This window comes from Lynx rufus, unplaced genomic scaffold (assembly GCF_022079265.1).
Source record: "Lynx rufus isolate CCGP_SWC_20201006 ecotype Redwood Valley unplaced genomic scaffold, mLynRuf1.p SCAF_7, whole genome shotgun sequence".
Taxonomy (NCBI): domain Eukaryota; kingdom Metazoa; phylum Chordata; class Mammalia; order Carnivora; family Felidae; genus Lynx; species Lynx rufus.
The window spans coordinates 123,452,768-123,477,629 of NW_025814889.1; the positions used below are offsets into that span (position 1 = coordinate 123,452,768).

At 42.2% G+C, this 24,862-nt stretch overlaps 1 protein-coding gene across 1 annotated transcript; it reads right to left on the bottom strand.

Annotated features, from left to right (window-relative positions):
- Window positions 1-512: 512 nt before the first annotated feature.
- On the bottom strand, window positions 513-22,727 carry CUNH12orf42 (chromosome unknown C12orf42 homolog). Its single transcript, XM_047066403.1, is given in 5 exon segments — window positions 513-812; window positions 814-995; window positions 4,859-5,158; window positions 21,680-21,827; window positions 22,713-22,727. Coding segments are annotated over 5 exon segments (945 nt in total).
- Window positions 22,728-24,862: the final 2,135 nt, after the last annotated feature.

Sequence of the window (24,862 nt, forward strand, 5' to 3'; positions counted from 1 at the left end):
TTCTGACATAAAGACCTTCATATGGTCTGAAGAATTCCCCTAGGCACCTCAGGAGTAATCAAATTTCATGTTTATTAAATTACAGACATTCAATTAGGTGTCCCAACCCTCTGTTTGGAAATTCAAAAGGCCCTTAGAAAACATCCCCTAAACCACAGCTCGAGTTGGCAGATGAAGCCGTTTACCTGCAAGAGCCAAACAGAGAGAGGTCCTCACAGTCCCTGCAGGCGCCGTGCGAAGTGGCACGCCGTGTACCCCATCCCCATTGTGAGGCACAAATTCTTTGTGACACCGGGAGACACCGCAGAACAGAAATACTATTAGAAATGCTTCAAAAGGAACATTTTTGGCGGCGATAGAGACTTTTGACATTATTTATTAGGTTCAAAACTGCTCCACAAAAGCCGAACAATGGTTCTGTGGAAACCAGTACATCTGAGGCCCTTTCTGTTGTTCTGGGCAGGCATTGATTCGAAGATGGGCAGCACTCGCGGACAATTCCCTCGCAGCGGTCAGTGTAAGGGAGCATTCACCCTCGGCCTAGGAGGGGCCTGTGAACAAGCCGTATGGAAACGCTGGGGTGGGCGGCGGGGGGGGGGGTGGGGGGGAGGAGAAGAGCAAACCTTGATTAACCTCTTGGAGGGAAGGTGGGTGGGAGCACCGGCGGGCAGAGGAACGGGCGCCCCTGCCAGATTGCCGTGGAGGGAGGCGTCCGCCTTGGGTCCCCTTTTCTCCCCCCTCCCCCCCCCTCCCCCGGGATGAGGATGCTTGGGGAGCATCTCCGGTGCCATGGCAACCGCGCCCCCCCCCCCCCGGACTTCCGGACGCGCCCCAGGGCCGGCTTTGGAGAGGTGGGTCAGCCAGAGCGACGACTGCGTCTGCCACCCTGTCCTCCAGCTTGGGCTCTGGGGGACTCTGGGAGACCCCCGACGAGGCCAACGGGGCCTGGCTTCTCCTGCAGAGGCCTGTGGCGCTGGGAGGCCTCGCAGGGGAACCTGGAAGGCAGACAGGGAGGAGTGGCACTGAAATGGGTGGAATTCACCCGCCCCGCCGGGACTTGCAGAAGGTCTCCGCTGATGACTGGATGTTTGAGAAATCAACATTTGCAATGTGCTGAGAGCGAGTGAGAGAGCGAGAGCGAGAGCGAGAGAGAGATCCCTGGCATTACCTTCCATGGTTCCCCACATTGCTTTAAGAAAACAAAATGCGATCTATTCCTTTCCTGCTGTTTGAAAGCACCCCCTCCAGGGGCGCACGGTGGCTTAGTTGGTTGAGCATCAGACGTTGGCTCCGTTCAGGATCTCAAGGGTCTTGGGTCTGAGCCCTGCCTGGAGCCTGGTGTCTCAGAGCCTGAAGCCGGCTTCAGTTTCTGTGTCTCCCAGTCTCTATGGCCCTCCCTTGCTCGAGCTCAGTGCCTCTAATCTCTCTCAAAAATAAACATTAAATTTTTTTTAAAAGCACCCCCTCCAAAAAATAGTTTTTACAAGATCCTCATAAACGTTTTTAGTTCAAGGAAAACTGTTCAAAACTGCTAAAGAGAGGGGAAACAGAAGAATCCATAACTAAAATAGAGCCTCCAATTCGGAATCAGGGAAAAGTTTTTGCATGGAAAACCAAGTGGCCTCAGAGAACATACACAACAAGTGGATCCACAGCCCATGTAGACTCCCAACTAGTAATTGAAACATCCAAAAGGCAATACTCCCTACGTTTTATTAGAAGTTTCAAACCATAGGGCTCCTGGGTGACTCAGTCGGTTAAGTGTCCGACTTCGGCTCAGGTCATGATCTCGCGGGGCTCAGGTCAAGATCTTGTGGTTCGTGACTTCCAGCCCCACGTTGGGCTCTGTGCTGACCGCTCAGAGCCTGGAGCCTGCTTCAGATTCTGTGTCTCCCTCTCTCTCTGCCCCTCCCCTGCTCATTCTCTCTCCACAATAAATAAAAACATTTAACAATTAAAAAAAAAAAGAAGTTTCAAACCAGCTGAAAATTAAAACAATCCAGGAATTTGCTGATCCAGGTCTATACAACACCTACATACACACTAATATTAATAATAAATTCAGTGATTTTCTTTGCCCAACCAAATACTTTTTATGTAAAAGATGAGATATGTTTACAATACAGCCAATACTGAAAAAGAATATATACATATTCCATCTGATTTCCATGTATATCTATTTTTTCCTATGTAGGGTTTTTCCCCTGAGAAATTCTGCCCATTTTCCTAATAGCCTAATTCTTCAATAGTACAGTGAGACAAGTTATGTGTTTTAAACCACTTCCCACAAGTTTTTAAAGGACATTGAATAGCGTGTAGATGTACAGAGTATTTGGAACCACCTACGGGATCATTCACATTTCAAAAAATATGCATGAGATTAAAGTGCACAGTACCTTCCTTACAGTGGGTGTCCAAGAGCCAGTCTATCTCTCGGCAATTCAATTAGTTCATCGCATACTGTGCCCGGTATGTATTGGGCACCTCCCACTATACTCTCAACATACCTAAGCCAAACACTGAAAAACTTCTAGTGAATTGGATTTTTCAGTGTGAGAATTATTTCCTGGAAATAAAGGTGAAATGGCATTTCTCTATCTCCAGGTAAGTAAAAGCTTTTACAATGCCGGACACACCACTTTCCGAAAACTAGATGCTTAATAACCATTTGCAGATTTGGACTTGCAGCCTTGGCAGATGACTAATTTGTTGCCTTCAAAAATCAGTGCAAGGGAATTCCACAGAAGAACGTGGATGTGGCTCTGGAACTTTCCGCAATAGAATATAACCTAGACAGGTCAAGACACATCAAGGCTCGGTCATAAGCAAAGAATAGGAATTCCTTCCCTGAATGCAATGCGGTAATGATGCATTTTGTAACAAACTGTCTTACAGAGAAGTGTGGTGTCATAGAAGAAACAAGCCTTTGGTGTCAGACCATCATAGATCCAAATCGTGGCACATCACTTGCCCTAAGCCTCTTTGTCCTTACCTGAACCATAAGGGTTGTATCACCTACTTCAAAAGGTCACTAATAGGATTAAATTTGTTCATTCATTTGTTCATTCACTAATACTCGTCTGTTATATGCCTGCCAGTATTCTAAACATTAGAGATACAGAAAAGAATAAAGCAGGAAACATCCCTGCGCTTATAGAACTTACATCCTAGCTATGGGGAGAGGGGGTGGGGACGGGGAAGTGGACTACTTAATAAGCAAATGAAGAAATGTGTAAGTATCAGCTGGTAATAAAGCCAAAGCAGAGAAATAATGTGGGAAAGGGGGTTAAGAAATGTCACATGTAGGTGACAGCTTCAATAAACACTCGAAGGAAGTGAAAAAGCAAACTTGTTAAGTATCCAAGAGAAGAACATGCTAAAATTAAAGCATCTAGGACGCAGTAAGTGCTCAATCCCCAAGAGCCATTATTGCCATATTCAAAATCAATAGAGGTATACTCTGACCTGGAGTCAAAATGGAGGGCTTGAATCCTGACTCCAGCCCTAAAGTTACAGAATCTCCACGGGCCTCAGATTCTGCATCCAAAGCACGGGAAAATAGCAGTTCCTATCTCAGAGGCTGGCCATATGGATCAAAATTGAAGACGTATGTTCAGAGTTTAGCACATTGCCTTACACGTAATAAGAGAAAAACATGTTAACCAACCAGTATCCTCAGCATCCCATGCTCAAGCCCAGCTTCCCAGAAAAGAAGAAATCTTTGAATCAGCATCTTTGGTAGAAGGTCTACCAGTGCCTCCTTTACCACTTTGAGCCCAAGCAGTACATTCTCCTCTAGTTCAAAGAAAGTTCTTCTTTGTACTGAGTCAAAATCTGTTTCTTTCTTCCATTGGTCAATTCCAGTAAACTATAAACATTTGAAGCGAAATATACCAAAAAGATTTTCAAAAAAAAAAAAAAAAAGCTATGTAAGACTACTATAATCCTTCTACATGACAGTTCTAGAGTGTCTAGAATATACATTGTTTCCTCACATTTTCTCACCTCCTATCTGAACAACAGCCCCATAAATGCCACCACCACCATCACCACCACCATTCAGTCCCTGCTGTGTTCAGTGAACTTCATTTAGAGCAATCCTCTAATTACATCTCTTCAAGGCAGTAATTGTCATTAGTTGACAGATGAAAATACTGGGCTCAAAGAACATTTATAGGACTTGATCATGGCTACAGAACTGAGATGGGACAAAGCAGTTTGGAACCCACGTCTCCAAGGTTTTGAAGCTCATTCCTTCTGGTCTGTTTCCTTACTTTTAATCATTACTCCCATGAGAATTTTTGACAGGATAATATACATTATCCTGTGCTATGAATTCACAGTTTCATTATCTGTAAAATGGGGATAATAACAATACCTGCCTAAAGGTGTTATACGAGGCTTTCATAAAATAATGTGAAATGCTCAGCACAGTATACGGCACATGGTGAGAGCTTGTTAAATGGGGGATGAAGCAATCGTGATAGTAATAATTGTCATTGTCATTATCACTATCATTATCATTATCAGGTGCAACACTTGATTTATCACATTACTTGTCATCAAATCACACTTGTTCTCTCCTCCAATATGATACCCGGCAACAAGAAGACTTCCATTCAAGACTGACTGATACAGTTCTTATAGAGCCTTCTAGAATAAGACCTGCCATTGGGTCAGTAGCTTTGCTGTTTGTATGAGGTTAAAAACAAAATGTGACCAATTGAAAAAAAAAGGAATGAAGAGCCACAAGGTGATCCTTACCAAGTGGGGCAGAATCGCCCCTGGAATCGAAGGAGGGCTGACTGTGAAGCCTCACGTGTCTATTCCTGTGTGTTCCTGCAGCCTCTAGATGCACAGGCGTGACTGTGACTGGGTCTAATAGGCTTTTTTGTCATGGACTTTTCCAAAAGTGGACGACTCCAGGCCGCATTGGGTGCTCCTCTGGCTCTCTTTTTCATTTCTTGTCTGACAGCAAAGATCAACCGGGTCTCGCCCCATTCACTGGATGGTGTTTGGGAGAAACTGGCCTCTCCATGGCTTTCCTCTTCAGAAAAAGCTGTACTTACAGCAGGAGCAGGAGACCTGGGTATACTGTACTGTTGAGCACAAAGTAGTCTTCTACATGCCCCTGGAGTCTGAACCTTTCCTGGAAACACTGCAAAAAACAAACACATTCATTTAAAAGAATGGACTTCAGTATTTCCTACTAAATTAATGATGGGAAGGATGAAATTAAGCAATATTTGATTTTGTTTTTTTGTTTGCTATTTCTATACTGAACAAACAGAAATGACAGAGAAGCCAAGGACCAGGGTACCAAAGTGGAAGAAGTGGAGGAAGGAAAAGATACAGCAAATGAGGCAAAAGGCTGAACATGCTTTTGCTGTAAGCACCATGTGAAGACCTGGACAAGACGAATCAGTCCTCACAAGAACCATGTCTCACAGATGCTATTATTACTCCATTTTACAGGTTAGAAAACTAGTTTGAGGCTAATGGGTTGAACTGTGTCTCCCAAGAAGGTATGTTGAAGCCCCAACCCTCTGCACCTGTGAATGTGACCTTATTTGGAAATAGAGTCTTTGCAGATGCAATCAAGTTGAGGCTGTTAGAGCGAGGCCTCAACCCAATATGACCAGTGTCCTTATCAGACACAGGCACACAGGAAGAACACCACGTCATGACGGAGGCAGAGACTGGAATACGGTATCTCCAAGCCAAAGCACGTCAAGGGTTACGGCAACCACCCACAGCTAAGAGAAAGGCATGGAGTGAATTGTCCCTCAGAACCTTCAGAAGGTGCCAGTCTTGCTGACACCTGGATTTCTGACTTCTGGCTGCCAGAACTGTGAGAAAGCAATTTTAAGCCATCCAGTTGGTAGTTATTTCTTACATCAGGCCTAGGAAACTTGGGGATCCACAATAGTTCCAATTTACCCACGTTGCCCCAGAAGAGTTATTAACAGTCTGGGGGGAAAAATAAGGTGTTCAGATTTGGGGAGTAGAAGGTAGAAAAGAGGAAAAGCCAGGAGGTGTGGGATGGGAAAGGGAAGTGAGTCTATTTCCATGAATTCTTCTGTGTGGCAGAAATGGTGCCAGGGCACACAAGTTTTTTACCAGATTCCTATTCCCTGTTCTCAAGGTGTTTGTCAAGTGGCGAAGAAGGCGCTGGCCGTGTTAGGTACCAGGAAGCCCTCCTCTTAAACCACAGCCTTGTCTGCAGAAGGAGGAATCAAAGCAAATGTCCCTGCAAGGGGACTTACAGATAACAGAAAGGGGAGAAAGGGCCAAGGAGGGGGTACCCTGGAAGTACATGCCATACTTCCACAGGGGCCGGCTACTTCTCAGACCTTGTTTTATGTGGCCATGAGGGCATGTGAGCCCAGTCTAGATGGATTGTTCTGGATTTTCAGGAGAAGCAGAAGTATATTTTTTATTTATGTAAAAACTTCTGATTTTTAAGTGTTGGTAACTCACTCGAGTTTTTTAAAAAAAACACAGCGTGGGCTCCACAAAACACATCTGCTCTCTGAATCACCACAGGCCACCAATTTGCATCTTTGGCCTATGGCCAGCCCTGTAAAAGTCACAGTATCATTTGCTTCTGTTCATACCATCTTCATTTCAGAATATGATTTTATAAGTATTCAGCTAGGCACCATGGGAATGCGTATGCAAGCTTTGTGCATAAGCAGATTTGAGGGTTCTAGACGTTTTGTCTACCTCCAACACTTTAGGAAGATTGAGCTTTTATTTTCATTTTAATCGATTGCCTCATTTCATTTTGAAGTCCAGAATTTGAAATGGTGCACAAATCTGTCAGGTTTTCCCGAATGCAAAGAACTATCTAGAATATTTCAAAACAGTAGCTCCGGGACTCTCGATCCCAAAGGAAAACCTACAAAGCTAGAACCAGTGGCATTTGATCTGCCCTTGTTCTGTTGTTCAACCATCAAGAACAGGAGGGAAGTCTCAAAGGCTCTCTACACACCTTCACATACTAAAAGCTATGAGTGGAAAGAGATTTTATAGATTATCTAAAGTTCAACCCCACCACCCTCATCAACCACCTCTGCTTAAATACCTCTAGGAGCCTGAATCTCACTATCTCTGCATCAGGGATTTCATCTTATTAGAAGGGCAAATAAGTAACACTGCATTTGCTATATGATAAGCATACACACACACACACACACACACACACACATATATATATACATGGTTATATATAATACTACATATGAGGAATAATATTAAAGCCACCTTGGATGATGTTGGGACAGGTGGTGACTATGCTTATTTAATTGAATAACCAATATTTATTGAGCTCCTGTCATGTACCAGATACTAATCCAATGACAAAAGTTTACTCAGGCCAACAGAATTGATCATTTTGAGACTAAATTGACCAGCTGATATATAGCAAAATGGATTTCAGCACAGAAACCCAGAGCCTCTAAGGTTTATGGACACCAGAGCAAATTTCAAGTTTCCTCTATGACACAACTACCAGGTTGCCTGAATCACACAGAACAACCAGTTGTTTTAGCATTAAACAACTGGAGACTGTGGAAAATGGAAGGCCGTTTCGCAAACTCCAGTGGTTTCCAGTCTTTAAAAAAAAAAGTTTTCAAATTTATCTACCAAGATAGTGACAGAACTGGAGCCAAAATCCACTGTTCATGATTTAAAGTCCAGGGCTCTTTGTTAGGTTACACATCTCTTGAATCTAATGCAGTATTTCCCAATCCTGACTGCACATTAGTCAATGTTGGGCATGCTTTAAAAAATACAGATACGTGGTCCCAGGACCCCAGACCTGTGGCTTCGTAAACTCCGCGGGTATTATATTAAGCAATCAGGGAAACACTTGTCTAATTCACTCATCAGAAATTTCAGGTACTGTTATAAATATTAGTCAGTCCAAACAATCATGATCGTGCCAAAGAGTGAAGTCAAAAGTGTCTCTCTCCTCTCTCTCTGTGGACGAGTCTTCATTTCAGAAACCAGCGTTCTGTATCACTTTGCAACTTGTATATTCCTTTATATGTTATGTTTTCCCATCAGTAATCCCACTTGAGCCTGACAATAACCCTCCTGCTTCCTCATTTTTCTGAGGAGGAAACTGAGGTCAGAGGGTAAACACCTTGTCCACATCACTAGCCAAACATCAGAGAAGCTAGGGTTGGGGACTCAGGTCTTAGATTTTGAGGGGATTTTTGTTTTTCTACTACCCAATCAGTGTCAGCATTGCCAGAGCAAGCTATCATGAAGTGGATTTGGCGAAGGAAGGAATATAAATGCCCACCATAACAGCTAACAAGCTGTGGCACTTGACCATGGACTTGGCACTGCCCTGGGACCCATGCCTTGGCCCATAGTAAATGTTATCGGCAGTGCTTCTAATGTGCAGAGGAAGAAAGGGCATCTGCCTGTGGCCCAATGACCGGAATCAGCTTCCATGAAAGCCCGCATTCTAGCCGCTCTCCCAGGCTGCCCCTCCAACTTCTCCTATACTTGGGGTCTTTGTTTTCTGGAGTGTTGTTTGTTTAAAAAAAAAATTCTTCCCAATATCCCAGTTTTACAAGTTCTTTTCATGTGTAGGCGACTCTGCCTGTCATCTCGCAGCTCAGGTCTTCCATCCGTTGCTAATTTCATTTGAAGTAATATCGTGGCAGACAGGAGATTTCAAGGTACAATAAAATAAGCCTCAGAGCTGAATGTATTTCACAGAAGCAATTTATCTTTCTCTCAGGCAGCAAAGTAGTTCATGATAAGTCATGACAGATTCTGATTTATTCATTTTATCCATTTTCTGTTCATTAGAAAACGACAAATATGGTGGGGCGCCTGGGTGGCTCAGTCGGTTGAGCGTCTGACTTCGCCCCAGGTCATGATCTCGAGGTTAGTGAGTACGAGCCCCGCGTCGGGCTCTGTGCTGACAGCTCGGAGCCTGGAGCCTGCTTCGGATTCTATGTCTCCCTCTCTCTCTGCCCCTTCCCCACTCACACTCTGTCTGTCTCTCTCTCAAAAATAAATAAACATAAAAAAGTTAAAAAAGAAAAGAAAAGAAAATGACAAATGTGGTAACTCCCACATGTTCAGCCCCTCTAGATGCCAACAAGGAAGGTGCTGCCCCACTTTGTGCCCATGCCCGGCAGCTATCCCTCAGCATATGACTTCTATGTGTCTATATCCTCCCCCTCAGTCTCTTCACTTTCTTGGGCTCCTCACTGGTGTGTTCATGTTATGGGAAAACTAGAGGCAGCTGTCCTGGAAGGATTACTGAAACCCAGGGACCATTAATTCCCCAAGGTACATGTTGCCCTTAACTGTTGGCACCAATTGGGGCTAAAGCTAATTGATGTCATCTCCTATGTATCTAAAATCAAACACAACCCTTAAACAGGTCTTTAATTAATGCTGAGAACTCCAGTGATACACTCTTTAAAAGGATTTTTGACCACGTCGTGAACTTTAATGGAATCCGCCACCTTACACTCGGCATGTCTTCTAGCTGTGGACTGGGTCATTTTTAAGCCAATGGGGTTGAGCCCACGGTAGGAGTCTGTGAAGCATCAAGCCCTGAGCAGTGGTAGAGCTCAGAGGCCAAGTGTACAAGTTCTGTGCCCAGACTCCTTGGGTCAAAGAAATCTCTGTGTTACCAGGCCAAGCTGCCCCACTGCCCTCTGTCCTTGTTTCCACACTCATAAAATAGCAGTAATGAGAACACCTACCATATGGGGTTCAGATGCAGATAATAAACAGCTCAGAGCAGTGCCTGCCACACAGGATGTAGCCAGCAAGCCTTAGCTCTTATTATTATTGTTGTTGTTATTGACAATGTCCCTTCATCTCTCCTTCTATAGCTCCTGAAGGGCCTGTTTCAGCAATAAGGACTCGAAGGATAAAACAATATCTTTTCCATCCATCCAGAGTTTGCCTCATTTTATTTGTTCAAAAATATTTATTGAATGCCTTCTCTGTGTCTTGCCCTGTGCTTGATCCTGGGAACACAACAGAATAAGACAAACGTGGCCCCTGACCTCATGGAGTTTGCAAGCTCCTGGGGAAGATGCCAAAAATAGGTCACAACTAAGCGATTACAAATTGTAGTGAGTGAAGGCATAGAAAATACAAGGGGCTGACAGAAAGAAACATGGGTGGGGACTCATGAAGGCAACATTTACTCTGACACTGACCTGAAGGTTGAAAAGAACTTAGTTGTTCAGGAGTGGGGAAAAGACAATTTCAGCCTGACAAGGACTGAGTTGTGTTCCCAACACTGCCAGCCCCAGTGTCTGAATGGAAGTCAGCGGGAGCGAAGGAGCAGGCGAGGTCTGGAGGCTGCACAATGTACGATGGAAAGCTACTAACAGTGTCACATAGATGAGCCATGACAGCCGCACTCACCTTTGGAAAGATCTCTAAGGGAAGGTGGGCAGGAGGGAACAAGAGTGGAAGCCAGTCAGAAGGCAGCTGACAGTCAGCCAAAGGTTGCAGGGATGGCAACTTGGACGCGAATGGTAGTTTATATAGCAGTTCAGAGCTAGCCAGTCGGTGTTAGGTCTGTCTCATCTGTAAAATGGGAATGATGATCATAAAAATGGGGAAAAATACAAGAAATGGACTTCTAGTTTCAGCTCCAGCATGGAAACAGCTTGGAAATTGACATTCTTATCCTTGCAACAGGAAAGAGCTAAACAAAATAAAAATCAACAACTTCACTTGAACCCAGAGAACTGAGTTTGCAGGATAAACTGGCACCCCACCTGGAGACACAGGTGAACCCAGAGAATCAAACCAAGATCAACGTACCTAGAGTAGAAGCCTCTGAAGCCATAAAGTGGTAGGATCATTTAAATGGCAATTTTGATGAAGCTGGAGTCTAAGCGTAGAGCAGCTTGAGAGCGAGAAACTCCTGAGGGCTACAGTTTTATGGGGTCTCTAGACTTCAGTAGGTTTTGCCTAAGAAGAATCCTGTCTCCCCACCCCAGTTTCTCAAGCTGAGGATCTGAGAAAGATTCCTTCACAATTCTGACACAGGAAAAGGGAAGAAAAGTCACTGCAAAATATGCCCAGAGCACTCTCCATAAGAAAGGCATACCAGAGCCTTATCCCAGCCAAGGGAAGGGCATTTGTCCCACCATAGCCCCATTTGGCCATCTTGCCTCACATAAGGGGGAGAAAAGAAAAGCCAAGAAATACTTGGGAAGGTCACAACCCAAAAACACAGACCCACTAAAAGACTGAGATTTAATCATAAAATCATAAAATACTTCTCCCCACCTACACCTTATCATTGCACCATTAGGTCTCCAGGGCAATAATAATGTATTACAGCTGGAAAAGCTGAAGATGAAGACTCTCTCTGAGGAAGAATAGTGAGGGAAAGCCCAAGTCCAGAGGGGACACAGAAGCAAGTTCCTATTTCCTCATCTATCAAGATTGGCTTTCAATAAAAAAATCATAAGGCATGCCCAAAGGCAAGAACAGAAAACGCAGTTGAAGAGACAAAGCAAGCATAAGAACCAGACTCAGCTATGACACAGCTGTCGGAATTATCAGAGAAGGAATTTAGAATAACTGCAATGAATATGTGATGGGCTCTAATAGAGAAAGCAGACCACAAGAAAGAGCACATAAGTAAGTACCCAGCAAGCCTGTTTCTCTCAGAGAGACAGAAACGCTAATAAAGGATCAAAAAGAAACGCTACTTGATTTCACTTAACTGTGGAATCCAACAAAGTTCAACACACGGAAGCAGAGAGCAGAATACTGGTTACCAGGGACAGAGAAGTGGGGGAAACGAGGAGATGTTAGTCCAAGGGTACAAAGTTGCAGTTATATAGGATGAACACATGTAGAGATCTAGTGTGCAGCTTGGTAACTATAGTTAACAATACTGGAATACTGGAAATTTGCCAAGGGAGTAGATTTCGGGTGCTGTCATTGCACACCAAAAAAAAAAAAAAAAAGGTAACTATGTAAGGAGATGGCATGTTAGTTTTAAAGCAGTAATCACTTCTCTGTGTGTGCGTGCGTGTGTGTGTGTGTGTGTGTGTGTGTGTGTGTGTGTGTGTGCACGCATCAAATCATCATGTTGTACACTATAAATATATACAATTTTTATTAAAAAATGAAAAAAACCCAAAAATGCAACAAAAAAAGAAATGCTGCAAATACAAAACACTGTAACAGAAATAAGGAACGTACTTAATGGGCTCATCAGTACAATGAACATGGCCAAGGAAAGAGTCAGTGAGCATGAAGAGAGGTAGTGAGAACTTCTGAACGAAAATTCAGAGAGAAAGGAATGGGGGAAAAAATTAAAAATTTAATTTTTTTTTAAAAAGAACAGAACATACAGGAAGTAGGGGACAATTTTATAGGCTATAACATACATATCCTATTTGGAATACCATAAGGAGAAAAAAAAGACAGTGAGACCGAAGAAATATTTAAAGTAATGGCTGAGAACTTTCCAAACTTAATGACAGACACCAAACCATAGATCCAGGCTGCCCAAAGAATATTAAGCAAGATAAATGCCAAAAAAGAAAACAAAAATTACATCTAACTACGTCATGTTCAAACTGTAGAAAACCAAACACAAAGAGAAGATCTTGAAAGAACAGGGGGTGGGGGAGGCAGGGAGCACCTTTTAGAAGAATAGTGATGAGAATCAAAGTGGATTTCTCATCAGAAACTATGAGCAGGAAGAGAGTAGAATGAAACATTAACAAAATATTGGAGGACACACACACATACACACACACAAACACACACACACCAACCTAGAGTTCTATATCCAGCAAAATTGTACTTCAACACTTAAGGAGAAATAATTTTCTCAAATAATAATTTAAAAGTGGAGAAAATCTGGGGCGCCTGGGTGGCGCAGTCGGTTAAGCGTCCGACTTCAGCCAGGTCACGATCTCGCGGTCCATGAGTTCGAGCCCCGCATCAGGCTCTGGGCTGATGGCTCAGAGCCTGGAGCCTGTTTCCGATTCTGTGTCTCCCTCTCTCTCTGCCCCTCCCCCGTTCATGCTCTGTCTCTCTCTGTCCCAAAAATAAATAAAAACGATGAAAAAAAAAAAAGTGGAGAAAATTTATTGTCTACAGACTTGCCTTACAAGAAATGCTAAAATCAGTTCTCATTGAGAAGGAAAACAATAGAGGTCATGAACTCAGATCTACATAAAGAAAGGAAGAACTCAGAGAAGAATAAATATCTTAATTTTTTTTATTTTAATTGATCTAAAAGGTAACTGCTTCTAAAAGAAGCTTACTCCCCATTTCATTCCAAGATGGCCTCCCAACTTCCATCATGTCTCCTTTCCCTGTTTGATTTTTATTCAGTATAACAATAGTTTATATATCTAATTGTTTTCAAGTTTATGCCAATCTTCCTGGCTAGAATGTAAGCTTTATGAGGGCAAGTACCATCTCTGAATCGTTTTCCACAGTATCTCAAACACTAGGCAGATAGTGCACACTCAGAAACCTCTCCTAGAAAAAACAAATGAGTGAATGAATTGCTCACCCCTCCAATGGATGCTCTTTAGCGTTATAGCATTACCCTTCTCCACGTGCACATCACCCTCCATCCTCCCCTTCAGTAGACCTGTATGAGGGTAACCACTTCCCTTTTCTTTCCTCGGGGAAAGAAAGAGCACATAAATAAGTACCCAGCAAGCCTGTTTCTCTCAGAGAGACAGTTCACCACAGTCACCAGCTCTAGAGCCTTGTCCCCAATCAAAAGGGCAAACAAGTTTCATCTCAAACACCAGAAGCCCAGTTTTTAAAGGGAGTTCCAGGTCTGTGCCTTGGTTCATGGGGAAGTTGCTGATACCCACCATGGATGTGGGACAATGAAGTGGCTACTGGAGGAGCAGGCACCTGTCACAGCTCAGGTACTCTGCTGAGTGTGCAGGTGCCTGTCCCTGCATTCTGGAGGAGGGATGGTCTTGTCCTGGTATCACTCTAGTGAAAGGACACAGAGTCCACCTTCCACCTCTCACCACACATCAGAAAGTGACTGAAGGGCATTCAGACGTAACTCACTGTCCTCCCACGACACCACCTCTTTTCCCATGATACTTCAGGCTTACTCGGTTTTTAAGTACACAGAATCACAGAAACTTTTCAACCTAGGGACATAGAAGTGGAGTGGAACATTTTGTCTTTAAACGTCTAAGTTAGACTACAGATCCTTTCAAACATGGAGTGTAATTTGAGAGTCAATGCACTTGGTTGCTGGTGGATTCATTGAATGAATGTTTCCAGACCCTGGTTTCCTCATCTATAGATGAATTAAAATGATCTATAAATTATCTTCGAGCCCTCCAGTCCTATGAGTCTCTGAACTACACTAAAAATGTTCTTCTTTATTTTTAGAACACTGTGTTACCATATGCAATTGCTATTTTGTAGGACAAAAATGGCCAAATGTAGGCAATTTCATATTTTACCACTCAATATGCCCACAAGAGTATATGTGACATATACACATAGTTTAAAGAAAACAAATAGCCACAGACCAACCCAATTTCATTATATAAATATCCACTATTTATTCATCCATTTTCACATTGATGGGTGTTTGGGTGAAATCCAGTTTTGTTTTGTTTTCCAATATTATGAACAAGGCTGCCGTGAACATTTTTGCACACGTCTCTGCTGCGTGTATTCTAGTTTCTCTAGGAGTGGAATAGCCAAGTTACAGGGTATGCACATCTTCCACCTTATTATATAATACCCACTGTTTTCCAGAGTGTTTTTATCAATTTACATTCCCACCAGCTTCTTATTGTTCCGCAACCTTGCCAACACTTGCTACTACTTGATTATGTTTTTCAATCTTTGCCATTCGGGCAGGTATAAAACAGTACTGTGTTGTGGTGTTAGCCTGTACTTTCCTGATAAATAATGAGTTTGAACATCTCTCCTCCCACCAAATCTTTCATCTGAATTGTTTGCAAGCTTTATAATCATGGGTTGAGTTTCAGCCCCTTTGCCTTCTCCTGCTCTTCAAATTCTAACCAGCTGGTGAATAGTGACATAGCCCTGGAGGACACAGTGGGGAGCACTTGGATAATCCACCAACTTGATAACCTGCCCCTAAATAAATAACCAGGAATTGACCCTCGGGGATTGTACTCACACAATTCAACTGCCATGACCCAGTGTAATATTTCATGTCTTGCTAAAACTCTGGCCCGGCACGATTTTGCATGCAACTAAGTACTTGGACAATTCTTTCATCTGAGTGATGAGCTTATCTCAGCCACAGCTTGCTTGAGACACAAAAGGCTTGTGCTACCTGCCTGTGATATCGCTCCAGATGGCACCTTACTTTCTAACATGAAATGTTTTTTCACATCTTTCACCCTTCCCCCGGGGGATGTGTGGTTTCCCGATGACCCTTTTAAAATGTGATACTAAGACTGGAAAAGAATGGTGATTCAGTAGCACATATTCAGGAAAGGCAACCTTCATGACAGTTATTCTGCTAATAAAAAAAAATAAAAAGTAAAAGTGTTTCCCCTCAAGCTAGAAAATGCCACAGAAATGGTGATCTTTCTTCAGTGATTCTGTGAATAAATAATTCTGACAAATAAAATGAAGGAGAAAGGTGGGGGGAAAAAGTCACACATGGAATCAGGAACAATTGAAAAAGGAATCCAGGCTACCCCTAACCCCGGCCTTTGTTGACGGGCTCACCAGAGATCTATGTAGATATTATTTTGAAATTTAGAGCTTCAACTTGTATGAACATGAATGCCCATGCTGAGTTTCTGCGTGCCTCTGTGAAACAGCAAAAAGAATCCGACAGACCCTATTCTTGCATTAAAGCAACACACTGTGGAAAGCCTGAAAATAAACCATCTATGCTTGATTAATTAGGTTTGTAAGTATTGTTTCAGAACCAAACAATATTTCTAAAGATTTCAATGGTTCAAAGATTGCCCTATGGCCGTCTGGCCAATACATCTTCCAACACACACAGTTTACAAGCATTTTTCTTCCCAATATGTTGTCTTTGGTTGGTGCGACATTGTTTGAGTGCAGGGCTATTTGGGTCATAGTGGTTTTCTCCCCCGCACAGCAGTGGTGCTGAGCACAGCACTTTGACCATACATCTTCCATGTCATTTCCATCAAAGGCACATGATACTTCCCAGTGACCAATCAGGAGTGGTCCAGCATCCTAACAGAGGGCATATTGGCAAACCAAGCTTTCTTAATGACAGCCATTGTTTGAGGCCAACAAAAGGGAGGTCCTGAATATTAACATGTGGCCCTGTGTAAAGGTCACCGGTATGGCACATCCATCATATCTCACAACCGAGAAAGAGAACTTTCTAAGTTCTGTCAGAACCCACTGTTGTCCAAATAAATGTATTAGCTTGATGGCTGACACCAGCAAGGCAAGTGATTTTGAGTGATGATCTCCTCTTTTAACAAGTATCCTTCCACTTCTTTGAATCAGCAGAAGACAATTATGGTGAGAGATCACGTTAAAGAAATACACCTTGAGGCCATAGGGGGTTAGAATAACCAGGCAACCCAATTAAAATATGAATTTAATAACATGTAATCATTAAGACCGAATGGCATCTCCTCCTGACAGGCATAACCTTCCACACTGAAAAGAGAAATCACTTATTTTAACATCTCAGGGTCTTGAATGGTCTTCTTAATAGTAAACACCAACAAGTCCATGAAATTTCTATCAGTGAGATTTGATAAAGTTGGCACAAAAGAACTCAAAGATCTGGGTCATTGACAACACTGAGTCTTGGTTAAAGGCGATCCAAAGTGAAGCGTGATGGCAGAATTGAATAAAGCTAATTGTATCACATGCATTTATTAGTAAACCGAAGAGCACGTTGCTAGCTTTCTTATTTGACAGTCTTGGTCAGAATCAGTTTTATGTTCAATATTAGAAATATGGGGTTCTGGTTATTAAGCTCCATCTTAGGAAGGAACTGGAATTTATTTCAAGAGATCTGAAAACAGTGTAAGAGAAAAAATTAGTGAATAAGCATATATCTCTCAGCTCTGTCTCTCTGACCTTAATCATAATCATGGTGGGAGTCAGAAGGGAGAGACAAGAAAGGGAAAGAGAAAGACGACAGAGAGTTCTTTTTAGTTCCTTGGATACATCATACTTCTGACACTGTCTCCTGACATTCAGACATTTTTTTTTCTATCTGGCATTTCTTCCACAGACCCTGTTTCTCTGACCAATTTCTATTTCTCTCTTTCTTTTTTTTCTTTCCCCTAACTTCTGAACTGCTTAGCTCCTTCTTCTGTATGTTCTCATAGTTCCTTGGACTAGCTTTATAATAACAATCAACACCTGAAATTGCTTATTGAATTATCTTGTCTTCAAAATTACTCCAACCTTCATAAGGAGAGAGACTGGATATGTCAATTTCATCACTGTGGGTGCTCCATAAAACTTGTACGTAAATAGCAACTTTCAATAATAAAATAGGATCAAACTCTCAACATACCACCTCTTGGCTCATAAGTTTCTGTTAAATAAAAGACATTTTCATGCTCATTAAGGAAGGAAGGATTCAGCACTGGAGCAATTCTCCTTTATTGTACTGTAGACAAGACACCCACTAACTGCAATACAGCTTCACAAATTCATCAGAACAGGGATAAGCAGATAAGGAATAAAAGGAAGTCAACTTTTGAACTATCTTTATATGGGGCATTTTCTAAGCAAAATAACTGTGTACATAATATATCAGGTACAAAGTTATGCAGAATAATGGTGTTTCAAAACACTCAGCCCCTTGCCTTGGCATTGAGTCCTCCTTTCCACCCCTGTACATTGACTCCACTTAGAATGTCTTCCACTTGGAATACTGTCTACCTGTCTACATCCTATTAGTCTTCAAGGCCCAGGATGAGTACCACTCCTTTTATGAAGCCTTCGCTTGCTGTGCAGGCTCACAGTCCTTTGCCAATACTCAGAGAAAGTGGTTCTAGTTTTTCCTGTATTCTCACTGGACACTAACCTCTTCCTGTATTCTCACTGGACACGAGCACATCGTAATTCAAAGTCTTAGGTGAGTATGCCATTTTTAACCAAAAAAAGTTGTAAATTATTTCAGGAAAGAATCTGCATATTTATGCTTCTCTGAGTCCAGCCCAGTGCCTAGCATGTTGCACTCTGTGAGGGTTCAAGAGGTGTTTTCTAAATAAATGCATTAACATACAAAAGTCATTGTTCTAAGTATTTAAGCAAATTCATAAAGAAGAATTTCTGTTGACAATGCGTTATTAAACTTATTTAGTAATCATGTTTTATTCTGTCTGCTCACACACACACACACACACACACACACACACACACACACTTGCTTTAGGCCAATGATCCTAGGAGTCAAAGCAGTTTAAAGAAGAGCTTCCTTATTATTAGAATATTCCCTTCTTCAACTACAATGGGAAAATCATCCAAGTTGGTGCCACACTCCCTGCACATGGTTTTGTGCAACTGACTCAAGCTTGGACAATCAGATTCTCTCAACAGAGTTTTGTTCTTAGGACCTAAAAGACCACATCTCTACTCCTTCCCAAAGAGAGATACTCTGAAATATGAGCTGTGAGTTATTAGAGACCATGTTTTCGTCCTCATTGAAGAAGCTACTCTGAGGAAACAAAGGCAACATGCAGGAAGAATGACAGGTACATGATGGAGGGTCCTAGAGACTCTCAGATTCCCTGGTTCAGATCATCCCTGAGGCTTCACTCCAAATTCCATTTACTTTAGAAAAATAAGATCAATGTAATTCAGATTGATATCCATGTCTACTCAAAATACCTTGAATAAAACTAGCCAGTATAACCATATCACATTAATTATAACTGCACTTCTTTTTAAGTTTGAACTGGTCTCCATCACAAGTGTCTCAATTCATAAGAAAGCTATTAAGCTCATCTGATATTTCTCTTAAATAAATGGAATGCTTATAAAAAGATAGATAAGTTATGAAGTAACTTATTATAAGTCATACTCATAAATGTAGTAAAATTTATTACCATCTCTTAATAAATTCAAAATACCAGAGTGATATTGACAAGGTACCAGGTAATGATCTGCATAATTTCCCATTTCCCATTGGAAATACTGCCATGATGCACTATAAGAAAATTAAATTTGCTCTGTTCCACTCGAGGATGACAAAGAAAGAGTTTTAGAGAAGCTAAGAGACATGTGCAAGGTTGTCCAATTCTTCACTGGTAGAAGAACCTTCTAGGCTCCATTCAAAGTGCCGAACACCATGTCTAGCAACCCACAGGTGCACCTATCCATCAGTTCTTCTCCATCAATTTTTCTTCCCAATTCTGGCCTTTCTCCACCACATCACTCCTGAAGACTGTAGGTATTCCTGAGGCTGACTTCTACAACCTCCCTTTCTGACTTAGGGCAACCTCTAATCCTCTCTGCCTCTGCTTCTCATCAGAGGGAAAGAAATAGTTACTATGTTCATCCAACAAAAAGGAAATTAATGGTTGATTAGATGCCTGTTCAACACACTGAGGATGAAAACCAGTCTTCATGGTGAATTATTGAATTAGGGGGCCAACTTACAGTGAGGCTGTGTCTACACAAAGCCAAACATCCAGTCAATTCAGCCAAAAAGAAAATGGTTTAGCGGCAGGAAAAAATGAAATTAGTTGATCAGGACTGCGCAGACAAAATAAAACGAGAAACGAATGGCCCTACAATAGCATGGTAAACGTCCTGGCAGAATTTACAAACTTAAAGGCAAGGAAAGTAAGAGTGAGACTGCTGAAGCTGTCAGAAAAATGAAAAGGTCTTATTGAACAAACAAAAATAGACTCCTTAATTTTGAGTGGAGTTTTACGTTCCTCTGTTTCCTCTGTTATTTCTATTTCATTTTCCACATTCCAGCTGAAGATGGAAATCAAGAAAAATCCAAGCCAGTATCCACAGATCTGAGTCACATATTAGTCCAGGATATTAAAAAGAAGCGCTTTCCTACAGTAAGTCTGGCATATGACATATCATGATGCAATCACTCAATGTGATTCCGTTTCATAGCTGGTGAAGTAAATATTCCCTTCATTTTCGACCGGGCAAGAAGTATACTGAGATGCATATTATCTGTGGAGAATTCTGAATAACAAAACTCATTTGATGTTCCCACACTGATTTTCCCAAGTCATTTTTAATACCATGGCAACAATCTGACAATCCTCGGTAAAGTGCGTAATTGTTTTGGTTGACTCTTTATGTAGTAATCGTTGACTACTCGGTATTAGTGGTGTATGCGGGCTGGGCTTTTAGGAGATGTCATTTTAATGTCCTGTGTCACTTTTAGAATGATGTTTCCATTACGAGGGCTGTGTTATCACTGTGCTCTAGTATCTACATCCCCTAAGCTCCAAACAGGCTCTAAAACTGCATGAAGTTTTCATAACTATTTCATAACTATTGATTATCACGTAAGGTAGAAAGAGACATAACATATGAGTAATTTCTCCCTTCGTCAAGAATGAGATACAATGAATTAAAATGGTAGGTCTTAATTAATAACTTACTGCATTTAACTCTCCCCCAAACCCTAAAAGAATTAGCCCCAGGAGTTAGACAAAGGAAGCATTCTTCAAGACAAATTGGAAAGTACAGTTTTGTGGACTGAGTCCTGAACCCCAGGAATGAACGCCAGCAGCTGCAACATGAGCTATTTTCTGTTACCTTAAATACTGCTGGGCCATATGGAGCATTTCTGAAGACCTTCTATTTTAAAACGTTCTGTTCATATTTTATGCTTTTCCATATGTCTCATCCTTACTTAGAGTTTCTATTCATTTCCATAAAAATAAGATCTTTGTTTTACAAGAGTTCATTTTTCCCTCTCCCCTCATCCCTATTATAGCCACGAACCTCTACTTGGGTTATTACAGCCACTCTAGGACCCGCTGATTGTGGCAAGATGAATAGAGAATTATTTGAAAGAAAAACAGCAGTAGCAGATGATCCGTGGGGCTGCGGAACTCCTGTTTCTTTGCTCCTTCCAACCGACCCAGGACAGAGGATAATAGACCTGACGCTGGTGGTGAACTGCTTCGAAATGAATAAAATGTTTACAGAAATCGTCGCCGAAACCCTGAAGGCAGAGCTGAAGGAAGAGATCATTTGGTTAACCGAAAATTAACCAAAATGCGCTCTCTGAAAAAACGAGCTCCCTGTAGTTTGGGGTTGACTTCGAGCAATTATCCAAACAAAACAGTTGGCGCCTGTGCTGGCGACAAAATAGTGTTTGCATAAAGTAGAGGGAGAAGACAAATATGCATGAAAATTAAATTTAGGCCTCTGGGACTCCCCTTTTCGGGCCATAGAAGAGCTGATTACATGTTCACAGCTGGAATTGGTGTTGGCAGGCAGGCCTTATTCATGGACAGAGGGAGGGACTCCCTTTTTGAGCACCGCTCCTGTGGCAAAGCAAGAATGGCAGCGTTAAAAGCATCTGATGTTGACAGACCTCAAGGCCCCATGGCCCTGAGCCCTTGAGATCTGGCATCAAGCTGGAGGGTTCTCCACTGAGGAATCAGCTGGCCGAAGAGCAGGCAGCTGCTGGGACACAGGCTCTCTCTTCCACACCTCCCCTCACGCTCTCACGCACCCACACTGCTGTCGACAACTTCTCCATCCAGAAGGTAGCGACTACAGCCAAGAGAATAGCCAGCATTCTGGACAGCAGGAAAGCTGAGTCTTGCCACGCCAAGGTTGAAGGTCACAACATCATGCTGAAACCGTCTTGAGGCAGGGTCCTTTGGGCACGTGAGTGGCCAGAAGTGGGTGTCCTGGCAGCATTTGACAATAGTTCTCTCGGCATGTCTGCTGGTAGATTGCACAAATGGCCCTAATTCTCCACCCTTCCTCTGCAGCGTGACTTTGCCCCATGTCAGGATAGAGTGTGTTTCCCCACCCCTTAATCTGGGCTGGTCATGTGACTCATTTTGCCACAAGGATGTGGTTAAAGGTAGGAAAGGCTTCCTGTGCCAACTCAAAGCATGATGGATGAGCAGAAATTAGCCTGATGGAGGGGAAATGGACAATAGTGTCCTAAGGCAAAAAAGAGCATGTTATGCTCAAAAATGGTCTCTAACATTTATTGGGCGCTCATTAGGTGCCAGGAACTGTTCAAAACATTTTCCTTGTATCAACTAATTTAATTCCCCACAACAACTTAATGAGGTAGGTGTAATTATTGCCCTCATTTTATTCAAATTAAGAAAACAAGGCCCAGGGTAGTTAAAAATCTTGGCCAACATCCCACAGATAGTAATTGACAGAGTTGGGATTCAAACCCGAGGCCATTTGGCTTCAGAGCCCATATTCTTTCACCATTATACTGTGGTGCTCTTGAAAAAACTGGAGAAAGATCAGCAAGACAAGAAGAGGTTGTCAAAGGCAAGAACCAAAACTTTGCCAATAGCCTCACAACCAGGGTCCAGTGTCCATTCTTGTGCTCTTCAGTTTATTCTCATTAGAGCCGCCAGAAGGATCCTTTGAAAAGTTAAATCAGATCCTGTTTTCCTCACTAAAACCCTTCCAATCGCATCCCATTGCACTTATCTAAAAAATCAAAATGTCTTATCACAGTCACAAAGCCTTACACAATCTAGGCCCCTCTCATCTCTCTGCCCACATACCTTGCTACTCTCCATCTTTTCAACTCCATTCCAGCTTCTTGACCACTCCAAACTTGTTCCCACCCAGGTTCCATGCCTTTGCTGGTACCTGTCCTTTAGAATGTTATTTCTCTAGACCTTGGTATCGGCTCAACCTCTTGTCTCCTCCAGGCTCTCTGCCCCCTCTGAGAGGTCTTCTTGAATCATTTCCTCTAAAATGGCATCTCTTAAAAATAAATAAATATAAATAAATAAATAAATGAATGAATGAATAAATAAAATGGCGTCTCTTATTTCTATTGCTTTCATTTTTTTCTTCACAGGACTTACCAGTTCCTGAAATTATGTTATGAAATATTTATTTGTTCGCTTGTCTGTAGTCTGGCTGTCCCACCAGAATGTACATTCTGTAAAGTAGGATCCTTAGTGTTGTTTATTGCCTAGACCAATGCTGCCATATAAAAAACACTCAATACATTCTACAAATTATCCCAGAGCCTTGATGTTGCTTAAGATGGCAAAACTCTCTAAAATTTGGAACACTAGGCAACACAAGTATGCTCAAAGCAGGACAGGTAGGAGTGTAAGAAATGGCTAAAGAAGCGGTCCTCAAACTCCAGGGAACAACAATGCACTTTAGTGTCAGAATCTCTAACGTGGGAAGCTCCTAGATGAATCTAATTCAGGTGATATGTGGATAAGGTTGTCAGATTTAGCAAATAACCCATAGGATGCCTAGTTAACGGATAAGCAATGTATTGCAGGGGTCATGCTTATACTAAAAATTAATCGCAGGGGTCACGCTTATACTAAAAATTAATCGGGAGGATAAACTGAGTGTCCTATATTCTATCTGAAAACATTATGTGTCACACTTAGAGAAAAACCCTGTGGTAAAGGAAGTGATGATATTCAGTCTGGAGAAAATAATTTTGATTGAGAAAGAGATATGATTCGCAGGGATGCTCAAATATCTGAAGAGAAAAAGATCTTTAGTCTCTGTGACTCTAGAGGATAGAACTAAGACCAGATGTTGAAGCCATCTTTTCAGTAAGTACAGGTGGGCAATGGTGGAACGGGTTGCCTCTCATGGCAGTGGTTTTCCACCTCCAGGCGTGTGCAAGCCATACTGTTGAAAGACTTGAATGAATGTTGATAAAAGGAGTCTGTTCTGGGTGAGTGTGGATTGGTTCCAAAGCCTGCTCCAACACTAAGAATTCAGTAGGCCAGAAGGGATGAGACCAGACAGACTTCCTCTGTATTAGACGGGACTCCATTCATTGAAAGTAACCAAAATCCAACACAAATGGGCTTAAGCAAAAAACTGGGTTTGTTATTTTGCACTGAAGAAAAAAAAAAAGGACATTCTTGATTCAGGAATGAGTGAATTCAGGAGTGTAGGAATTATGTCATCAGGATTCAGATCCATGTCTCAGCACTATTTTTCCCTGCATTGGCTTCCTTCTCAGGCAATCTCCTCTTTCATGGTGATAAAATGATCACCTGTGTTCCAGGCCAACATCCTAACATGTCAGCAATCTAATCAGGAGAAAAGGATTCTTCTTCTTAGTAATTTCAGCAAAATTGCAAGGACATCATCTCATGGCCTGCTTTGGGTCAGATGCCAACCCTCAAACCAATATTACTGTGCCCAGGAGAATCAAGTGCTCTGATGAGACTCTTGAGGTCATGTGCTCATGAAATTGGGAGTAGGGTCAGCCCCACCCAAATTATAGGGACTGAAAGTGGGGGAGAAGGGTGATGTTACCAGAAAAAAAAAAAAAGGGTATTGGATGCTGGGCAGATAAAATACCAGAGAGTCCCATATTTCAAGTTCAGTCTACATCGGTGATATTAATAGCATGACACATGCTAACACCCTTTTATTAAAGTCATCCTGCTCCAGCTATGCCTTCACAATTTCAACAAGTTCTTCCTTCACACTAGGAAGATGCGTCTCCCCACCTCCCCAAATCGGCCCCCTTCCCACTGTTCAGTTCCACTGAGTGAAAACAGTTCTTGAACAGGAAACATTTCAATTCTTTAGAAAGACAACCTTTCTAATAAATACAGGTGGACGATGGTGGTATAGGTTGCCTCTAAGGGCAGTGGTTTCCCACCTCCAGGGTTGTGCAAGTCATAGAGGAAGGCAGCCTGTTCTAGGTGATGGT